General features: G+C 39.7%; 1 protein-coding gene and 1 pseudogene across 2 annotated transcripts; both read left to right on the forward strand.

Annotated features, from left to right (window-relative positions):
• The first annotated feature begins 562 nt into the window (after positions 1–562).
• Positions 563–6,985, forward strand: LOC114480427 (volume-regulated anion channel subunit LRRC8E-like; annotated as a pseudogene).
• LOC114480324 (volume-regulated anion channel subunit LRRC8C-like) lies at positions 611–22,094 on the forward strand. Of its 2 annotated transcripts, XM_028474403.1 has the most exons (5): positions 611–739; positions 14,315–14,568; positions 14,649–16,048; positions 16,123–16,887; positions 19,041–22,094. In XM_028474403.1, exons 4-5 carry the CDS (start codon positions 16,747–16,749, stop codon positions 21,327–21,329), a joined length of 2,430 nt encoding a protein of 809 aa, XP_028330204.1. In that variant the 5' UTR covers positions 611–739; positions 14,315–14,568; positions 14,649–16,048; positions 16,123–16,746; the 3' UTR covers positions 21,330–22,094. The 2 variants fall into 2 exon arrangements, with proteins under 2 accessions (XP_028330204.1, XP_028330288.1); XM_028474487.1 differs by having other exon boundaries at positions 14,315–14,752.
• The last annotated feature ends 1,219 nt before the right edge of the window (positions 22,095–23,313 follow it).

A 23,313-nucleotide genomic window follows, 5' to 3' on the forward strand; every position in this document is an offset into this window, starting at 1 on the left:
AGAAACAGATGACGTAAGTGAAAAGCATAAATTAGCCCTGCACATGAAGTTCGGGCTCTTCCTCTGTGTCAGGCATTTTTCTTAGAAGGGTGTGGTTGATCCTGAGATCTCGTATTGAACTTCTTCCTGCACAACAGGTGAATTAAAAGGTCAAGTAAGAATTTGAACTGTGATCCGTCCTATTCACGAACACACTGGAATAAGAATAAATTATATTCCAACAGCACTAAGATTTGGGTTATTGGTGTCATTAGTGTTATATAAATAAATTTAAATAGAATTGAATTGTGTGATGGATAATGTTGTTGCTTTATTATTCGGACGCTTCTCCCTGAGCCAAAGTAGTTGTCAGACTAGTTTATCCAGAAGCTCATTGACTCAGAGCCATAGATATCTACAGCATGCAGTCACCATCCACACACTGAAACCAGTCAGTTTCCATGGAAAGAACAAGAAGACAACTCTACCTGTATTGTGTCGTGAAACTTTAAAACCTCGTTTCCAGTTGGTTCGTCTGGAGACTGCACAGGTTAATGGCTCTTGATTTGCTGTAGTGGTGAATGCCACACTTTTGTTTAATCAGTAAGAAGCTGCTAGGATGATCCCAGTGGGAGAATTCAGAAACCTCGCCAATGAGCAGAGGGAGAAGTATCGGGTCCTAAAGCCATGGTGGGACGTTTTCTCAGAGTACACGTGCATCGCAATGCTCATGATCGGAGTCTTTGGCTGCACCTTGCAGGTAAGAAGTTCATTAACTAACAGCTGGAGACCTAAGTCTGTGGAAAAAAACTATCTTAAACCTCCTTTTCTTTGTTGCTTTATCTGTAAAACACAAATGCCTTGTGTAAAACACGACAGATACTAATGACTGATTTTACCATTACTGTAGATGGTAAAAGGTGTAGTGTGGAAAAAGGTCTTTGCAATATAACACAAAGTTTATTAAACAAGCAGAATCAAAAACATACAACCAGACACACTAGCCTTGCGAGAGCACCGAGGGTCAAACCATACTCTAAGGGAAAATGCGATTAAGTGCATACTGTATATCTTCCACAAATTTTCAGACACCATATTGTGACTAAATTAGCCTTAGCTTGGACACAAAGAAAGGAAGCAACAAATGTTTACTCGTGGCCCTAAAGGTGTAAGAATCCTATTTGTCAAAGAGCTTGAGCCAGAATCAGACACGTTTATGACATACAGTTGCTGTTGCAGGAAGGACCCAGTCTGGGACCAAGATATATCTGCTTTGTTTCCCAAGTCAATATAACACTCTAGCAACTGTGCTTCTGTGCTGGTTGGGTTTAATTGTAAAAACGTGTTGAAGCATGCAAAAGGCAAATACTCAAATTTAGGTATAAATAAAAATAAGTACGTACATAGTATTAAATGAATATCATATGAAGCAGTCAATACACCACATTACCCCCTTCGAGACAAACTAGTCTCGAAAAAAACAAAGATAACAAAGCACGTTGTAAACTGTTTTATAAATGATGCATCATGTTAGACTTATCAGTACTGTAAAATTTCAGAAGTGAAGGAGCAAAGGACCCTTCCAAATATCATCTTATCTTACTTAGTAAATTCTTAGCCTAATTTTAGTAAATTCATTGACCAATCAAAATGGGAAAACTATTATTATTTTATCAATATCTTATTTTGTCTTATATTTATCAGTCTTTAACTCTAAGTCTATAAAGTTACTTAAATATAATTTAGTTGATTTGTTGTCACTTGAAGAGAAAGAACATAAAAATGTCTAAATATCTACGTGTATTTATTTAAAGTACACACACTGAGAACTTCAGAAATAAAATAAAAGATGCCCACTGTGGGGTCTGGTTGCCCCATCGCACCTCACAGTGAACCTTTACTTACCTAGCCCCACTGGCCCTGCAAATAAAACCCGGAAAATCACAGTATCTGAGTTCCCAACATAAGCACTTTATGCTATCTAGCAAGCCCAAAAATATGTTTTGTTAAAATATCTGGTATATAGTAAAGAACATTCATTAATGAGGTAGAATATAATAAACACCACAAACATGTAGGTCATATATGAATACATTGGCCCGTTTTTGTTGTTGTTTTTGTTTAGTTTTGTGTAGCACCATCAACTTATTGTGAGTGTTCATGACTGGAGTGTTCATGTTTGGGGTGTCTCAGTCTATTTGGGCAGTTAGAATTATTTAGCACCATCACTCTTGAACTTGTTCTGGAAGGTTAAAACATCCGACCAGTATCTTTGCATAAACATCAAACACAACCTAATAGCTAGATGTACTCAATCAACATGGATATGTCTCCACTATCTCATCCATGTTTTTTTTATTTATTTATTAGTATTTATTTTGTTTCCTCACAGGAGTTAAAAACTAATATTTTCTTTCAAAATATAAAAATATTCTAAAAAAAAAAAAAAGAAAAGAAAAAAAGAATTGTAAAAACTTAAGGTGGAAAACATGGAATTTGGGAAAAAATAAAATGGTATTTGGAAAAAAATCAAAACGGATTTTTTGGGCCCTCGGTTTACATTATTAGCCTATCTACTGTGGCAAAGCAGACTTGTGCCAAAAGGACAATAGTTCATTTGAGCAGTTGTGGGTTTATCCACTTTAATGCACTTTAGTTTTTTTTTTTTGGAATGCAGGTTTTGTTTTGTTCGAAGGCCTAATATAAATGAAAAATGCACTATTAAAATAATATTAAAAAACTTAACAAGCGCATTCGATATTTGGTATTCGGCCAAGCGTTTATATTTTATTCAACTTCGGCCACAAATTTTAATTTCTGTGCATCCCAATGAAATTTGCCACATATATTATTGATCCCAAGATGAGCAAAAAGTTACATTATGACCATGCCCCAAACCAAACAGGAAGTTAGCCATCTTTGGTCAAAAAATGGTGTTTCGCCCTGGAAATGCATTTGCGCGAACTAGTCTGAGGGGCTCCATGCAATTCGCTTCAAACTTGACCAGAACACTAAGGACCCACTGAAGATTAAAAATCATTGAAAGAATTTGCGTATCTCTAACAGTTTGGTCGTGCACACATTACAAACGTAACGCAAAGTCGCGCACAAACTGTGAGCCAGTAGGTTTGTCCTATTCATATGAAATTCGCCATGTATTCTTGACCCCCTTTTTATTTTTTAAAGCTTTTTTTGCTGAGATTTGTGAGTGTCTCTCCACTTCTGGGTTCTTGTTCTTCTTCTTGTTCTTCTTGTTCTTCTTGTTCTTGTTCTTGTTCTTGCATCTCAAAATGCTGGACTACTCGTTGTTCCATTCGTCTCTAAAAGTAGTATAGGAGGAAGAGCTTTCAGTTATCAGGCCCCACTTCTCTGGAACCATCTACCAACCACGGTTCAGGGGGCAGACACCCTCTCTACCTTTAAGGTTAGGCTCAAAACATTCCTCTTTGATAAAGCTTTTAGTTAGGAACCAGCTCATAGGCTCATAATTAAGATGCAATAGGCATAGACTGCCGGGGGGGGGGTCTGGCATGCTCGTTGGAGAGGGCGTTAAGAGAGAGGTCATTAGGTTAGAGAGGGACCGGAGAGGGTCCCATCCTCTTTCAAACACTCCCTCTATGTCTGCTTCTTCCCTTGTGTGTTTGCTCCTGTACTCCTTCTGGGCTTTTGTCTGCAGGTCCGTGGGATCCTCAGTGTGGAGTTACAGAGACTCAGTGGCTCTGTCTCCACCCTTTCCTCTGCACACACCCAACACAGCATAACGTGGATGGCTGTTCATCATAGGAATGGGATCCACACAAGGTTCCTGCTGCTTAACAGAAGGTTTTCCTTGCCGCCATGATGAATTCATGTTGGGTGGGGATACATATGTATGTGTATATACGTATATATGCATATGTGTGTATCCATAAAATGAAGAGTCCGTCCTTAAGACTGCTCTACTGTAAAGTGCCTTGAGATACCATTGGTTATGATTTGGCGCTATACAAATAAAGATTGATTGATTGATTGATTGTTGTTGTTGTTGTTGTTGTTGTTGTTGTTGTTGTTGTTGTTGTTCTTGTTCTTCTTCTTCTTCTTCTTCTTCTTCTTCTTCTTCTTTGTTTTTTAATGGTGGCACTTCAGAGTTCTTCTCCTGATTTGTACGTTGCATTTCTGGAAACAAGACCCCGACGTGTCATGTATGGACGTACAGTTTGAGCAGTCAAATTGTGTCAGAGAGTCAGTCCGTACAGTGTGAGGACATGAATCGTGAGCTGCGCACATTCGGACTCTGCCACTGTGTCGCACAGTTTGAAATGGAGATGAGTACAACGATTGAAAAAATTGCACAGTGTCTGCCTGCCTTTAGATTCTTTGGTGTGCATGCGTCAGCCATATTGTCACATACATTGGTTATGGTTTGTCTTCATTTATTTTCTTTCTAATGTGTATTCTTCAATTCTCCACAGCTCACCCAAGATAAGATAGCATGTGTGCCCAGTCCTTTTACAAACTGTAGTCACATCTACAACAGGGCCAACGAGACGTCTTGGCACACACTTGCCTTTCCTGCGAGCCCCATCATACAGGAGGTGTCTGGGCGCAAAAACAACTTGGACAATTATCAGTACGTGTTTGTCAACCATTACTGCTATGAGAGGTTTGTCCACTGGTATGCAAAGTTCTTCCCATACCTTGTTGTGATCCACACCATGATTTTTATGGTGGCAAGCAGCTTCTGGTTCAAGTTTCCAGGGACGTCTTCCAAAATTGATCTTTTTGTCACCATTCTTGGGAAGTGCTTTGACTCTCCCTGGACCACCACAAGCCCTGAGTGAGGTTCAGAGGAAAGAGGGGAAGAGAGCTGTTCAGTTTGAGAAGAAACACCATGTCAGAAGATACAACAGAGCGCAAACCTGAGGAAGAAGAGACGCCACTGCTGCTTCGCTCCTCCTCTGTCAAGTCTAATCCAGAAAAGAAAAGTCCAGAACCTCAATCCCCCACCTTCTGTGTTAGATAAAAGGAAGGAGAGCAGGGCAAAGGCTCTTTTTGAGAAAGTTAAAAAGTTTCGAACTCATGTTGAAGAGGCAAGCATTTTACATCATATGTATGTGCTGCAGACTTCACTCAAAGTCTTCCAGTTCATTTTAATCATCGTCTATTCTGCATTTCTGGTTCCACACATAGAGATAGTGGTGTGTTGTTATGTTCCTCCTGATATTACTGGCTATGATATCTATTGCTGTAACAACAACAAAGCTAATCTTTTTTCTAAGCTGGCGTACTGTTATATATGCTTTGTGGGAGTATATGGACTTCTATGCATTTACACACTCTACTGGCTGTTCATCGACCCTTAAAGGAATACTCCTTTGATCAAGTCAGACTGGAGACTGGTATTAATGACATACCAGATTGTAAAAAATGATTTTGCCTTCATTCTCCCACCTTGTTGACCAATATGATGCCCTTTACTCCAAAAGATTTGCAGTTTTTCTTTCCGAGGTGAGTGAGAGTCGCCTCCATCAGTTAAACCTTAATCATGACTGGACTGCTAAAAAGTTGCGAGGTCATCTCGCAAAAATACGAGCAACCGCCTTGAGCTCCACCTGTTTATGTTGCCTGGTCTTCCTGACACAGTCTTTGACATTACTGAAGTGGAATCCTCAAACTCGAGCAAGTTAACAATGTCACAATCCCACCCAGTGTGGCAAAGCTCGCCTCTTTGCAGGAGTTATCTCTGGTCTACTGTCCTGCAAAACTCCAACTTCCAGCCCTGAATCACTTCAAACAACATTTAAAAATTTTACATCTAACATTTGAAACTGCAGAGGACTTGCCTCTGTGGATGTATACCTTAAACAATTTGGAAGAGCTGCATCTAGATGGCCCTTTAGCCAATGAGGCATCAAAAAGTGGAAGTCTGGACTCGTTGCGAGAGCTTCGAGCTCTGAGAGTCCTTACTCTGCATTCTAACCTTACAAAAATCCCTCCCAGTCTTGAAAATGTTGCGTTGCAGCTGCAGCGGTTGACCATCAATAATGAAAGAGCAAAGCTACAAGCTTTTAGCACCTTTAAGAAGTTGACCAACCTGGTTTCGTTGGAGCTAGCCGGTTGTGAGTTAGAACGCATCCCAAGTGCAGTTTTCAGTCTGAGCATCTGCAGGAATTGGACCTGTGAAAGAGAACAAACTTACAACTGTGGAGGAGATTATGAGTTTGCAACACTGTCAGCGACTGGTGACTCTTGTCTGTGGCATAATAAAATCAACATATATTCCTGATCATATCAGGAAGCTGCACAGCCTGGAGACCCTGGACATTAGCTGGAACAAGATACGTAAGCTGCCCTCTCGGACTTTTCTACTGCACCAAACTCAGGCACCTTGACGTGTCACACAACCAGCTGAGCCATCTCCCTCCTGATGTCAACATCCTTCAGGGTCTTCAGTTCTTGTCTGCAGCATTCAACTCTTTAGATATTCTCCCGGACGAGCTATTCTCCTGCAAAAGGCTGAAAACATTGATAGTTAGTAACAACTGCCTGTCCAGCCTTAGTGCCAGAGTGGCCAGCCTTTCCCAGCTGGTCCGTTTGGATATTAAAGGGAACCCCCTGGAATCTCTACCTTTGGAGATTTGGGATTGTCCCCTGTTGACTCGCAGTGGGTTGATAGTGGAAGAAAGCCTGCTGGATCAGCTACCCTCAGATGTGCAAATCAAGCAAGATAAAGCTTAAAGGTGAAGGATTTTTTGCAACAAATTTATACTATGTACAAGTTTTATTGTATTGATAAATACCACGATATTGGTGTAAATGTATGTTTATATAGTATCATTTTATGGTAAGGATTACCTGGTTATATGTCGTTTCAATCATTTTTGTCAGCTTTACAATGTTCATAACTGTTAGGAGAGAAAAATACTTTTCAGATATCAATTTGTCAACAACCAGTGAATTGTTCAAATTCAATCTGCTATAATAGCAGACAAACAAAAGCAAGAAGAATCTGATTATTATTATTATTATTGACCCAAATATGTGTTTAACGTCACACTGTATCTGGTTCTTAAGCTTTTAATCTAAAATGGTCTCATGTGGACAATAACAAAATAATCTCATAATCAAAAAACAAAGTCGTGTTTTGTACATTTTGTAATGGAAAGTATTCTGTAATTACATGATTCTTGTGTTTTTACACAGCTGTTTTCTTATGGTTGTATTACAAAGCCAAGCCACTCTCATTTCAGACTCCAACTATGCTAAAGTGAATCCAAACTATGCTATATTAAAGATGGGAGTCTTTTTGCTTACTATATTTTTGCAGTGTCCTGTTGAACACTTTTAAAAAAGTAAATGTATGATGTTCCTTTTCAGACTCACAACAATCAGTGAGGTTCAAAAAAAGCTTTCAGTGCTTGCACACAAGCTGTTCATCTCATATGTTCATTTTATATTTTAATAACTACTACTACAGTGCCCTTCAGAAGTATGTATTCATATAGTGGGAGCTTAAGTAGAGTTAGCAACTACGACCAAACGAGTATGTGTTTGAAGGTTGGATGTACAAAGAGGTGTACATACACTGTACTCTGTAGTGTTATAAAGGGTTTTTATTTGCGGGTGCAAAGTGAAAAAGCATGTGCGATTTCTCTGGTTGAATTCTATGGGACATGCGCAGGATAAATTGGTAAATAAAGTTTGCTGGACTTAAGCAAATGGATAATAAATGTGCCGGAGCATCCCCTGACCTTAAACCCTTCTTTGGCAAGGAAAAACTCAAAAATCCCAGTGGGAAAATTTATTACACACAAACATGTCATGTACATCCAACACACTACCATAGAGAAGAGACACGGAAAACAGGTGGGTTTTACACCAATGGCGCCCCTCAGCAGATTCTTCTCATTCTCTACCTGTAACATGTAACAGCCTCCCTCGCTTTCCCACATGCTTTTGTTTTGCTTTTCCTTATTTACGTAAGGTGCGCATTAGGTTATAAACACGTGGTGAAAATATCAGCATTTATGATCTTTCCCTGTACGTTATAGTAGTAGTAGTAATAGTAGCACAGGGCTCTCAAGTTTTGAACTCAGTTCAGAGTGAGACTTTGGCTGCAGCGGTGGTTTCGGTAGAATATGATAAAAGACTAGGGAGTCCAGTAATATCAAGAGTCGCCAACAACTTCTGGGAACTATTTGAAACTTCTGGGAACTCTTCCGTGTGTTGCAACTCTCTCTCTAAACGGCTCTGTGTGCATTCAGCATGTACATCCAAGGTGTGCATTTTGTCATATCTGAGCAAAGTTGGGCATTTGACCCTGTTCAGGAAGAGGGCCAGCAATGAAATGATTCACTTTTCCTTGTATTCATATGCCTGGGTTGAAACCAGGAATAGCAATGTCTTTTATGGCAATGCTTGCCATTGCCAATGCATTGTTGTATTGTTTAGCATGTTTAACAAAGTTTTGATTCATGAAAAGGTCCTTGATAGCATTCGGAGGCTGTGATGGGACTGAGCCAGGTTTGGGATTAGTGGGATTGTTTGCGAGGTCTATTTTTCCAAACATGCACCAGAATCCTTTCCTCTCTTCTTTCCATACATAGGCATTGCAGTGTACCCAAGTAGGACACTCAAACAGTGAGGTAATATTTAGTGTGTGTGTGAAATCACCATAGAGCTCCTCTTTGAAAAAGTCTGTCATCACACCGAGCAAGGTTGCAATTGTTTTTGCGATTCTGTTCTACGCATGCACAATGCATTTCCTGATGGCACAAGACATCTCTTGCCTGTCGTTCCTCCTGCTGCTGAGGTGTTTCTACTCCACGGCGTGTTGCCTTGCTTGTAGTGTTGCTGGGCAGGTGATTGTTCTATTCTTCACCTGTTTCAGCTGTACGGCGTCTTGAATCGCACACAACTTTGCTGGCCCGGCGATTACTCTGTTCTTCACCCGTTTGAGCTGCACAGCGTCTTGCCTCGCGCGCAGCGTTGCTGGCCAGGCGATTACTCTGTTCCTCACCCGTTTCAGCTGAACGGCGTCTTGTCACGTGTGCACCGTTGCTGGCCAGGCGGGTATTTCGGACTTCAGGTGACTCAGCATCACATGCCTGGTGCATTGCCTCACGTTTCTGCTCTTTCTTTGCACATCGATTTTTTTGGCATGATACAACCAAAAGTGATTTGTAAAACAGTAGTTATAGTAGTAGTAGTAGTAGTAGTAGTAGTTGTAATAGTGCTTGCAGATCAGACACTTCTCCCACCTCTCATGTCCCTTTCGGTTTAGCCCGCGCTTATTTTATTTTGCATAATTATTGTTTTTTGTTTCAATTGTAGAGTCATTTTGTGTATTTTTGTATCTTTTTTAGTGTAATTTTGTGCATTTCTGTTGTCATTTTGTGTTTTTTTGTATAAATATTTAGTTTTGTGACCGTGGCTCAGGTGGTAGTGGGTCGTCTTCTGATCGAGAGGTTGGGGGTTCGATCCCAGTACCTGACTATGTGTCGAAGTGTCCTTGGGCAAGACACTGAACCCTAAGTTGCTCCCAGTGGTCGACTAGTGCCTTGCATGGCAGTCCTGTCCCACTGGTGTGTGAATGTGAGAGTGATTGGGTGAATGAGCTGATATGTAAAGCGCATTGAGACTGCTTCAGTGTGGTGATAAAGCGCTATATAAAATTAAGTCCATTTACCATTTACCATTTTGTGTATTTTGAGTCATTTTCATATTTTTGTTGTCATTGTGTGTGCGTGTGTGTGTGTGTGTGTGTGTGTGTGTGTGTGTGTGTGTGTGTGTGTGTGTGTGTGTGACTCGCTACTCCGTGGCTCACACACATGCACGCACATCTCTGACTCACAACAGGCCCCCCTCCGGTCTAACCCGCCTTGATTCCACGGTGATTTCAAAATGAAATGAAAATAAACGTTTTGAAACATAATCATCAAATAAGGAAAAGTCAAAAAGTATGTTTCCTCAAAAGAGAAGTCCACAGGAGTTCAAAACTTGTGAAAGAGCCTTACACTATCTTCATCTTTCTCCCCCGTGTGTGTGCAGTCTGTGTGTGCTTGGCTGTGTGCGCAGCGATTGGCTCTGGCCGCACACGTGACTCTAGCTCGCCACTGTGAGGAGTTGTGCAGTGAAATAGATATAGATGGTGCGCTAGCGCCCCCTCACACAGAGGTCAAAAGCTGAATAGGTTTCACTTCTGGGCATACTTGAATGTGCAGTCCAGGTGAAATAAAATAAAAATAAACATTTTGAAATGGCCAAGTTAATCCAAAATAACAGATGCACAAACTCTGGGTATTTGGAAGCAGTTGGCAACGCGTCGGGGAGATATTTGCTCCACAAACACACACGCACACACGCACACTTCCTTGCATTATAGATAGATAGATTATCAGTGTTGGGCAAGTTACTTTCAAAATGTAACATATTACACATTAGTAGTTACTGTCATTTGAAAGTAATTAGTTGCATTACCATATTACTGTCTCTGAATTGTTTAGTGTTACACTACTTTTGAGTTACTTTCACCAAAATAACCACAGAAGTATGACTAGCATTCCAAAATGCTAAAATATAGTTTATTGCAGCTGATTATTTATCCAGTGGAGGGTGATGTGGTATAGCATAATGACCAACAACTTAATATAATATGCACAGTGAAGGCTCATGATACAACAAGTAACAATTATCGTCAGAATCACAAAAGCAGACAAAGTTAAAGTCTGGTAAGGTATAAAGTCTAGGCCTATTCATATGCAACACATAGGTTGAGAGGGATGTAAACATAAACATGCTCGTTTACTCTGTTGATATTTCCAACCTATCAGCGTTTGTAATGTTATTCCAGAGATCGTTAGTGTTTTAATAGTGTTTATATTATTAATACTAAACATATTCGGACTTGAGGAGATGTCCAAAGTTTTCCTCTGATGCAGATTTCGGCTGATTCAAGCACTTTTAAAAACCGATGGAAGCAGGTCAGCAGCAGTATTGAAGCAAGGGCAGTCCCCTCGCTTCCACCCCTGGCGAATAAAAACACCGACTACCTGAGTCTCCAGCGGGTGGATTCGGACTCTACCCGGGAATGATGCACGTATCCGAGCACCTTTCTAAAACCGATGGGAGAAGCCGTATCAAAGCGCCAGTCCTCCTCTGCTTGATGGGACTCTCTGAAAAGCAAGCTCTGACTTCCAGGGTCTCCAGTTGACTCTACCCGGGAACGACGCACAAATTCGGACTCAGGGAGACTATGGCTTTCCGCCGATTTGAGCACTTTAGTAAACAGGATCAAAATGACAGACCTCCTCTGCTTCCACATTCCTTCTACAAGCTTTTAACTTTTGATTGTTATGTATTTTCTGTTTTTACTTTATTGTTGTTGTTGTTATTTTCTGACTTGTGTAATTGTTTTAACAACCGTAAAGTGTCTTAGGGTTTTTGAAAAGAGCTTATAAATAGAAATGTATTATTATTGATGGGACGCGCAAGATTTCAGAGTGTAAAAAGGACAGTACGAGTTCTCACTGTGAAAAAGTAAATTTACGAGGTACACCATTCACTAACCAGGTTCATGATTATTTTTATCAAGCTATTATTTTTATTAAATTTACAAATTTGAGTCTACAAGATGGACAGGTTGATAAGTGAACTGGAGTAACAACATCAGCTGAAACAGTTTGAAAAGTCAGGAAAAACTAGCAGCTAATTCGGTCTTTCTGCCTTGGAGACTGATATCATGTTTACGCAAAAAATATTTCAAGGAATCAACGCTCCAATGGGTAAAATAATCTAAATCTAAAATGCTGCTTTTTCGCACTTTTGTCCTCTGCTTTCTTTCTCCGCGCCTGCATCTCTATCTGTCAACTTGGTGTTAGCGTGGCACCGGTCCAGGTGTTTCTTCAAGTTACTGGTGCTGTTTTTCACATCTCAGGTTAAATTGCATTGTAACACGCGTTACTGAGATTTGTAACGGGTATAATATTACCGAAATTGTATTAGTAATGCGTTACATTCACGCGTTTTAGCAAAAAGTAATACATTAGTGTAATTGCGTTACTTTTGTAACACGTTACTCTGTAGATTAGTAAATTAGATATAAGCTCTTTAGGGGAAAATTGTGTCACTTCTTGACTGATAGCCCTGATTTAACCTGATAATACAAAATAACACTGTTTGCATTACACAAGTTCTTTGACTGGATTTAATGTTTGCTCAACAAAACAAACCGACCACAACTAAAGATTTTTAACATTTTTCTAGCAATACCCCAAATGTAAATTGTTAAACAGAGCTTTTAGCTTGTGTCCCTTTTTAAGATAAGGTCTTTAAGAGCTCAAATGTCTCTGAATGTGGTTTTTGCATGAGGCCCAGGGTCTGAAATGTAATTGTTCTCCAAGAGACACTGAACCTTACAGTGATTAATTGTCTCGTACCAGTTGTATAGATTGATTGTCCCTGGCGATTCATAAAATGTGAGAATTATTTTTAAACATGATTGTTTCTTGAGTCAGGTTTATTTGATAATAAACAGAAATGTGTGGACTGTGTCTATTGGACACCAAAAACTGGAGCATTTAAAAGTTCCACTGAATGTGTTTTGTATTTAATACAACAAATTATTACCGACACCTTTGAAACAGTCCACTTTTTTTGGCTTGTCACTTCCGTGAGCCCTCAGAGACAAAAAAAAAAAAAACAAAAGAGTTTTTGTGCATTAGTGTTTAGATATTGTAAGCTTTGAGTTTTAAAGAGTGTATTTGTAACAGCAATTTAAGCTACAAATGTTTTTAAGTATTGTTTTGTACATTGATATTCAAAGAAGTCTTGTACAGAATCGCTCTTTATTTATTTCTTCAGATCTCTTTTATCTTCTTCTAAACTGACTTGGACTTTATACTAAAAAAAGGACCCTTGTGTAGTGTTTTTAGAAGGACAAGCATGCAATGTAGCTGAATAAGAATGTATGTCAATGTTCCTTTGATATTTGCTTTTTTAAAAAGAAAACCATCTTGAAAAAGGAATTGTTTTTTCTGTGCAGTCAATAGTGATCATTTTAAGCTCTATGTGTACATTTTGCAACAAAAACATACTGTACAATAAGACTTGTATAGTAAAATATTTTTTAACAAAATCAAAGTGGTGTTTTTTATATACAGTATTCATGAGCAGTTTTATTTGCATTATCTGCAAAAAACAGATAAGTAGTACCATTATAATGTAAACACAATACCATCAAACAGATCATTACCTGCTCATTCCTGTCAGGCACTGTATTAAAATCCCTTAAAGTACTGTAGCTGCTGTGAAACCTCTGTTAAAGCGAGAACACTGGATGCCTCTATGCTGGCTCACTATAGACCAATCAGCAACCTTCCTTTCATGACCAAGATCATTGAGAATGTGGTCTTCAAACAACTGAGTCAATTTGGTACAGGTAATTAAAAAGCAGTGCACAATGGACACTTCAAACAGCAATATTGCTTAAAGTTAAAATCTATTGTTTTATACTCAGAATGAACCCATTCATATTAAAAACAAAAAAGAAGCAGCAAAAAGCATATGAACAGCTGTTTGGTTTTTAAACAAGTGGCATGAACCATCCATCCATTTTCTTTTTCTTTTGTTTTGTAATTTACTTCACTACATGAAGTGCAATCTTTTAACGAAAGCAATGCATGTTTTGTTATTGCAATTAAATAAATAATTAATTTTATTGTATAAATGTGACCATCACCAGCCCTGCCAAGAAAGGGTAAGAAACACTTTATTAAAAAGGGAATATAAAAAGAGAGGGCAGTTGTTACACCTCGGTGAAGGGGAAGGGAAGAGGGAGTCAGGGTAGGAAAATGTAAGGGGTGGGGAAAAGTCGACTGATTTAAGGTGAAAGTGAAATGTTTTGTTATATCTACATAATAATACATACTAATGGCGTGTTTCCACTGGCGGTTTCGGCTTCTCCGTGGTACCTGGTGCTGCTATTTTTTATTACCTCCTTCGTTGAGGTTCCAAAAAAGCAGCCCTGGTCTGAAATTGTGATGTAGGCTCAACACAGACACAGCTGGGTCTGTGAATCATTACAGCGTAGAGTCATTAACTCACGCACAGAGAGGATGCATTTTGCCACCATTGATTTTTGTTTGCAATTTTGTGAGGATGGCAGCAAAAAAGTGTAATCCGTGGAGTCTGGCAGTTTTGCATGTCAGGTTGGTGCTCAATAGAAACGCTCTGGAAAACAGTATCGTGTCCCGAAAGCAAGGAGGGCAGAGCCGTGTAGAGCCGATACCGCCAATGGAAACACACCATAATACTAATACATTCATCCATTTTCTGACCCGCTTGCTCTTTTTTTCAGGGTCAGGGTGGTCTGCTATCTCCAGCTTTCTAGACAAGAGTACTTCCTGGACGGGGCACCAGTCTATCGCAGGGCAACACACACAGACAACCACTCTCACTTCCATTCACTCCTATGGGCAATTTACAGACTCTGATCAATCTATCAGTCATGTTTTTGGATTGTGGGAGACAACCCAGAGGGAGAACATGCAAACTCCACACTGAAAAGACCCAAGTGTCCACCCCAGAGCTTGTGCTAACCGCTATGGCATTGTACGCCCACAGTAAAACCGTATTTATATTTTATTTCTTGAACTGTTTCTTTGTGAATTATAGTTTTGATCTGCTCTCAGATACTGTAAATAAATAACAAGGAAAAAAGGAAAGTCAGAGGACCATCTGTTGGATTTTGGGACGTCAGTGGATCCTGGAAGCAGATGAAATCTGCTCACCTGTGGTTTGTCTCAATGTTTACTTTTTCACTCTTGCAAAGAAAATAAGGCTTCAAAGCCAATGAGCAAACAAATTAGTATCAACACCACAGCTTCATTAACTTTGATTTGGGTGGTATAAGCCAATGGTGCTGTTATGATTGGAAAATAAAGCCATTTTTCATTCATATCAATATTGATCATATTTTAATTGAATGTTCAAATAAAAAAGGGCCAAACAAATAAGCACTGCTTATTTACAGCTTAAGCTTTCAAGAGTGACTTGTAAATAAATCAGTAAAATGTATCAGATTGATTCATGTACTCACATGTTGTTATATCAAATAAGATGAACACTTAAAAAAATAAAGACCATCTACATAGGAGCATTTTATATGAGAGCTTTCAGTCTGACTTTAGAGCCCATCACAGCACAGAGACGGCCTTAGTAAAAGTAACCAGTGATCTCCTTTTAGCCTCAGACAGAGGGTTGGTCTCAGTTCTGGTGCTCTTAGATCTCAGTGCAGCCTTCGATACAGTTGATCATAAATCATTGCTGCAGAAACTAGAAAGTGTTTTTGGGATTAAAGAAACAACACTATTTATCAGAGAGAACCAACTTTGTTCATGTTATTCTCTCCTCGGTGCACTCCAGAGTTAATCATGGAGTTCCACAAGGTTCAGTTTTAGGACAAATACTCTACGTTATATGTGCTTCCACTAGGTAACATTATCAGAAACCATAATATAAATTTCTATTGCTATGCGGATGATACACAGCTTTATTTGTCAATTAAATCAGATGAAACACATCAGTTGTTAAAACTCCAGGCCTGTCTTAAAGACTTCAAATCCTGGATAAGCTGCAACTTTCCCCTTTTTAAAGTGATTTTATTTCATCCAAACTGCAGAGCATTCCAACAGTAGAGAAGCAGTTAGTAAACTATGGCATCATGTTCATAGAGGGAAAAATGTAATTTATTTGGTTTACAATAGAATAATGGCAGTGTGGGGCCCTAAAAATGTATCCCGCTGAGGGCCCAAAGATGTCTAGGGCCGGCCCTGGTTGTGGTTAAAGTGTGGCCTCATCTCCCACTTCTGACCCCTGCAATTCAACCAACCACACCCTCCATCTACACACAGTCCCCCAGGGGGCTGTCCAGACAGATGCGGTAGTGACCAGAATGTAGTTAATCCCCAACTTCTGACCCCTGTAACATACCGACTACACTGTTTACACACCATTTACACTGATGTCTACGCCACACATTCAGATACTCATTCTCATTCCATTCACACAAGCAGCAGGTGTTTCCATGCAGGTAGACCTACTAATACTGTATTATGTTTTTCTGCAGTTTGTACTTTTCTCCTTATCCTCTTTTTTCTGTTTCAGGTGTTTTGGCTCTGGAATTGGTGATTCCTGAACTGTGGTTTGCGGCTCAACCAGTCTATGATACTCTGATGCTTTCTCTCTATCCTGTTCTGTTTTCCTCTTTCTCTCCACTAACACCAACCAGTCGAGGCAGATGGCTGCCACCTCTGAGCCTGCTTCTGCTGGAGGATTCTTCCCATTAAAAGGGAGTTTTTTCTCCCCATTGTTGGTAATGCCTGTTCGTGTGGAAATGTTAGGTTTTTTCTGAACAATTTTATATTTTGTGATGAGCACTGAGATATGAGTTATTGTTGTAATCAGTGCTATATATATAAAGTTTAATAGAATTGAATTGTGTGATGGATAATTCTTCTCCCTGAGCAGAAGTCACATGTAGTTGTCAGACTAGTTTATCCAGAAGCTCATTGACTCAGAGCCATAGATACCTACAGAATGCAGTCCCCGCCCACATGCTGAAACCAGTTCCCATGGAAAGAACAAGAAGACAACTCTACCTGTATTGTGTCGTGTAACTTTAAAACCTCGTTTCCAGTTGGTTCGTCTGGAGACTGCACAGGTTAAAGGCTCTGATTTGCTGCAGTGGTGAATGCCACACTTTTGTTTAATCAGTAAGAAGCTGCTAGGATGATCCCAGTGGGAGAATTCAGAAACCTCGCCACTGAGCAGAGGGAGAAGTATCGGGTCCTAAAGCCATGGTGGGACGTTTTCTCAGAGTACACGTGCATCGCAATGCTCATGATCGGAGTCTTTGGCTGCACCTTGCAGGTAAGAAGTTCATTAACTAACAGCTGGAGACCTAAGTCTGTGGAAAAAAACTATCTTAAACCTCCTTTTCTTTGTTGCTTTATCTGTAAAACACAAATGCCTTTGTGTAAAACACAGACAGGATAACTAAACCTCTGACCCACTTACTGCACATTTAGAACAGTAACATGTTGCTTAATGTTTCACCTCTTGATATTCATTTGTGTGACAATGTTGAAATAGAACATAAGAAAAGTAATTGGCCTCATATATAATGTGTAAAATGAATACTCTATTCCTTCTACCTCATTATTTTCCTTCTCTGTGTCACAGACTTCACTAAAAACAATGACAACTGTGAGAAAATATACAATGTCCAATAAAGTAAATCCTTTAGTTATTAGGTTACAGGTCAGTTCAAATGTCCACTAATGGTTACGAAATTAGGTTGAAGTATGACATAGTACCATCAGTAATATAGTATCATATAAGAAGTAGTACCAGTACTTGGAGTAATTTCATTTAAATTACCACAGTTTTGCCAACTGATGTGTCTAATCTTTTATTTGCTATTTGCTATTCAGCTATTTACCTAGATTATTCTATTACTGCTTAATATTGGTCAACATAAGGTTTTAGACTTTCAAAATGTTAATTTTCTACTTTTTCTTTCTTTGTTAAATTGTAGTTAAAATTCTTTGTCATCGAACCCAGACTAGGCAACCACTTAAAAAAAAATTATTCTGTACTGTATTCCCCCATCCTGAGATGTCCAATCAGGTTTCAGGTGGTCAATGACCAAATCACAACTTTTTGTCTAATAATCTTAAATGAGTGTCAGGGTGCTTTTATACCAGAATAGTCCCAGACTCAGGCTGAATGGGTGAAGAACAGTTGATAATTTTATTGGTTTGTGTTCATTGCGCAGTTTTTTATTGGCTCCAAACAGCTCATACAACTGATGCAGTTGTATGAGCTAGTCAGTTGGGATCGCCGTTACTAGAGCAGAGACTTTTCTAGGCAGACAAACAGAAAGAGAAGACGAGGGTTTCATCTAGTCTAATCAAGCGCGTAAGAGCAAATAGAGAATTCAGCCTTCTCTGCCTGTTCATTCACAACATTCAACAAATATAAGCAATAAATTGGCATTCTTTAGGTGGTTTTGATGTTTTGCTTTGCGCTCTATCCTGCCCACCCACAATGCCGTGCACTCCACGTTATATATGACATTCCCTGTGTTTGGTCCAAGCTGAGAGCGTTATTGTTCACAGTGCCCTGGAATTGTTTTAGACTTTGATTGAAAGCACATTGAGTCAAACCACAACAATCGCACTACAATTTGCCAGCTTGATCCACTGTCGACTTCATTTGAGTGTCCACACCACTCAAACAAGGCGGACTTTCCAGGCAAAGGAATCCTGGAGCATTTGAACCACTCTGAAGGCGGGCATACACTGTGCGATTTTTGGCCCATTTTGAGCCGATCTTTCAATCATGCGTTTATTTTTGGGTTCGGGCCGACTCTTGGCTAAATCGTGTGTTGTGCAACGTGTAGTATACATGGGTTCATGAGAAGCGATTAACACCTCACGACCAGCTCCCGAACAGCAATCGCATGGTCATAAAAAAAATCAAACATGTTTGAAATCCTGGTCGCTCCTCGTGATGGTAATGCACTGTTGAAGCAGTGCCACGGACCGGCCCACCTCAAACTCTCACACTGCGTATGCGCGAACACTGTAGGACCGCTGTAGATTTGACGGACTGTACTGCTCACGTCTGTCCAGCCAGTTCCTGGTCCATCGCATCGCCGCCTTTTCTTTTTTTAAAGCTTTTTTTGCTGAGATTTGCGAGTGTCTCTCCACTTCTGGGTTCTTCATCTTCTTGTATTTTAATGGCGAAGCTTCAGAGGGTTTCTTCTTCTTATGATTTGTACGTTGCATTTCTGGAAACAAAGACCCCGACGTGTCGTGTATGGACGTACAGTTTGAGCAGTCAGATTGTGTCAGAGTGTTGAATCATACAGTGTGAGCTGGAGCTGAGTACAACGATTGAAAAAATTACACAGTGTCTGCCCAGGTTTAGATTCTTCGGTGTGAACGCGTCAGCTATATTGCCATATGGTTTGTCTTTCATTTTTTTCTTTCTAATGTGTGTTTTTTATTCCTCCACAGCTCACCCAAGACAAAATAGCATGTGTGCCCAGTCCTTTTACCAGCAAAACTCCAGAGGTTATAAACTGTAGTCACATCCACAACTACGGGACCAACAGGACGTCTCGGCACACACTTGCCTTTCCTGCGAGCCCCATCATACAGGAGGTGTCTGGGCGAAAAAACAACTTGGACATTCACCAGTATGTGTTTGTCAACCATTACTGCTATGAGAGGTTTGTCCACTGGTATGCAAAGTTCTTCCCATACCTTGTTGTGATCCACACCATGATTTTTATGGTGGCAAGCAGCTTCTGGTTCAAGTTTCCAGGGACGTCTTCCAAAATTGATCTTTTTGTCACCATTCTTGGGAAGTGCTTTGACTCTCCCTGGACCACACGAGCCCTGAGTGAGGTTTCAGAGGAAAGAGGGGAAGAGAAGCTGTTCAGTTTGAGAAGAAACACCATGTCAAAAGATACAACAGAGCGCAAACCTGAGGAAGAAGAAACGGTACTGCTGCTTCGCTCCTCCTCTGTCAAGTCTAATCCCGAAAAGAAAAGTCCAGAACCTCAATCCCCACCTTCTGTGTTAGATAAAAAGGAAGGAGAGCAGGCAAAGGCTCTTTTTGAGAAAGTTAAAAAGTTTCGAACTCATGTTGAAGAGGCAAGCATTTTACATCATATGTATGTGCTGCAGACTTCACTCAAAGTCTTCCAGTTCATTTTAATCATCGTCTATTCTGCATTTCTGGTTCCACACATAGAGATAGTGGTGCGTTGTTATGTTCCTCCTGATATCACTGGCTATGATATCTATTGCTGTAACAACAACAAAGCTAATCTTTTTTCTAAGCTGGCGTACTGTTATATATGCTTTGTGGGAGTATATGGACTTCTATGCATTTACACACTCTACTGGCTGTTTCATCGACCCTTAAAGGAATACTCCTTTGATCAAGTCAGACTGGAGACTGGTATTAATGACATACCAGATGTAAAAAATGATTTTGCCTTCATTCTCCACCTTGTTGACCAATATGATGCCCTTTACTCCAAAAGATTTGCAGTTTTTCTTTCCGAGGTGAGTGAGAGTCGCCTCCATCAGTTAAACCTTAACCATGACTGGACTGCTAAAAAGTTGCGAGGTCGTCTCGCAAAAAATACGAGCAACCGCCTTGAGCTCCACCTGTTTATGTTGCCTGGTCTTCCTGATACAGTCTTTGACATTACTGAAGTGGAATCCCTCAAACTCGAGCAAGTTAACAATGTCACAATCCCACCCAGTGTGGCAAAGCTCGCCTCTTTGCAGGAGTTATCTCTGGTCTACTGTCCTGCAAAACTCCAACTTCCAGCCCTGAATTACCTCAAACAGCATTTAAAAATTCTACGTCTAACATTTGAAACTGCAGAGGACTTGCCTCTGTGGATGTACACCTTAAACAATTTGGAAGAGCTGCATCTAGATGGCCCTTTAGCCAATGAGGCATCAAAAAGTGGAAGTCTGGACTCGTTGCGAGAGCTTCGAGCTCTGAGAGTCCTTACTCTGCATTCTAACCTTACAAAGATCCCTCCCAGTCTTGGAGATGTTGCATTGCAGCTGCAGCGGTTGACCATCAATAATGAAGGAGCAAAGCTACAAGCTTTTAGCACCCTTAAGAAGTTGACCAACCTGGTTTCGTTGGAGCTAGCCGGTTGTGAGTTAGAACGCATCCCAAGTGCAGTTTTCAGTCTGAGCAATCTGCAGGAATTGGACCTGAAAGAGAACAAACTTACAACTGTGGAGGAGATTATGAGTTTGCAACACTGTCAGCGACTGGTGACTCTTCGTCTGTGGCACAATAAAATCACATATATTCCTGATCATATCAGTAAGCTGCACAGCCTGGAGACCCTGGACATTAGTTGGAACAAGATACGTAAGCTGCCCTCTCGACTTTTCTACTGCACCAAACTCAGGCACCTTGACGTGTCACACAACCAGCTGAGCCATCTCCCTCCTGATGTCAACATCCTTCAGGGTCTTCAGTTCTTGTCTGCAGCATTCAACTCTTTAGATATTCTCCCGGACGAGCTATTCTCCTGCAAAAGGCTGAAAACATTGATAGTTAGTAACAACTGCCTGTCCAGCCTTAGTGCCAGAGTGGCCAGCCTTTCCCAGCTGGTCCGTTTGGATATTAAAGGGAACCCCCTGGAATCTCTACCTTTGGAGATTTGGGATTGTCCCCTGTTGACTCGCAGTGGGTTGATAGTGGAAGAAAGCCTGCTGGATCAGCTACCCTCAGATGTGCAAATCAAGCAAGATAAAGCTTAAGTTAGTCAAGTCTAGGATTGTCTCAGTTGTGCCTTGCCTGATGGTAACAGGGTAACTCTTAAGAATGAACTATTTCTGTTTCTTAATGTTTCCCATCAGCATGAACTAAAATCACAGGGAATGACACAAGGGGAAGGATTTTTTTGCTACTGATTTATAATATATACATAGTTTTATTGTATTGATAAATACCATGGTATTGCTATACATGTATATTTATATAGTATCATTTTATGGTAAGGATTACCTGGTTATATGTAGTTTAAATCATTTTTGTCAGATTTAAAATGTTAGGAGAGGAAAATGCTTTTTGGATTAGTCAACAACCTTTGAATTGTTCAAATTCAGTCTGCTATAATAGCAGACAAACAAAAGCAAGAAAAATCTGATTATTCATTTTATCAACCCAAATATGTGTTCAACGTCACACTGTATCTGGTTCTTAAGCTTTTAATCTAAAATGGTCTCATGTGGACAATAACAAAATAATCTCATAATCAAAAAACAAAGTCATGTGTTTTGTACATTTTGTAGTGGCAAGTATTCTGTAATTACATGATTCTTGTGTTTTTACACAGCTGTTTTTTTTTTATGGTTGTGTTTTTCTCGGTTTTAAGAAAAAAATACTGTCATTCATGTTTTTTAGCTACACAAAGGCAAGCCACTCTCATTTCAGACTCCAGCTATGTTATAGTGAATCCAAGCTATGTTATATTAAAGATGGGAGTTTGTTTTTTTGCAGTGTCCTGTTGAACAAGTTTAAAAAAAAAAAAAAAAAGAAATGTTTCCCACTGTAAATGTATTGTGTTCCTTTTCAGACTCACAACAATTAGTGAGGTTTAAAAAGAGCTTTCAGTGGTTGCACACTAGCTGTTCATCTCATTGTTTACAGCCTAAGGTTTTATGTAAATATACATTGATGCTTCATGTTTATTACTACATATTATTTGCTGTAAAAGGAAAACTTGACAACCCTGATCATTATGAAGCCAAGTAAAAATGTATTATCAACACAAATGTTACTTGTTCGTTTGCTTTTGTGGGTTTTGTGGTTGTTTACTTTGTTATATTTTACTGTGTAAAGAGATTTGTAATTTAATTTCAGATGCAAAACAATAAAGTTGGAATAAGAGCAAAATAAATTATTTCAATGCAAAGATTTTTCATCTGAGGTCATTCTTAAGCCTGTGACTGCTTATAAAAAGTAAACTGCTGGATGAGTGAAAACTTCCTTCAACTAAACCATGACAAAATGGAGGTGATCATCTTTGATAACAAGGAAAAGAGGACTGCTATCAGCAAGTATCATGAGTCTCGATCTTTAAAAGCTAAAGACCAAGTCAAAAACCTTGGTGTTCTGATTGACTCAGATCTTACATTCAGCAGTCAGATCAAATCTATTCCAAAAACAGCTTCTACCACCTAAAGAACATCTCCAGAGTGAAAGGTTTAATGACTCAGAAAGATCAGGAGAAACTGGTCCATGCTTTTATCTCCAGCAGACTGGACTATTGTAATGGTCTTCTGACAGGAATCCCCCAAAAGAGCATCAAACAGCTACAGCCGGTTCAGAACGCTGCAGCTCAGGTCTTAACCAGAACAAAGAGGTCAGAACACATTACTCCAGTTTTAAAGTCTTTACACTGGCTCCCCTCTCTCAGATCTATGGACACAGGTCAGATAGTGGAGCCCAGAGCTCACAGTAAACATGGTGATGCTGCTTTTAGTTGTTATGCTGCAAAGAAGTGGAACAAACTGCCAGCAGAGCTGAAGTCAGCATCTAATGTGAACATTTTGAAATCAAAGTTAAAGGCACTTTTTTTCTCTGCTGCGTATGATTGAGAGAGAGATTTTTGGTCATGTTGTTTATTTTAATTGATTGTACTGATGATTTTAAATGTTCTTATTGATTTTAAACAGTTGAATGTTTAATCATGTAAAGCACATTGAGTTGCCTTGTGTATGAAATGCGCTATACAAATAC

The sequence above is a fragment of the Gouania willdenowi genome, chromosome 1 (genome assembly GCF_900634775.1).
Source record: "Gouania willdenowi chromosome 1, fGouWil2.1, whole genome shotgun sequence".
Lineage (NCBI taxonomy): Eukaryota > Metazoa > Chordata > Actinopteri > Blenniiformes > Gobiesocidae > Gouania > Gouania willdenowi.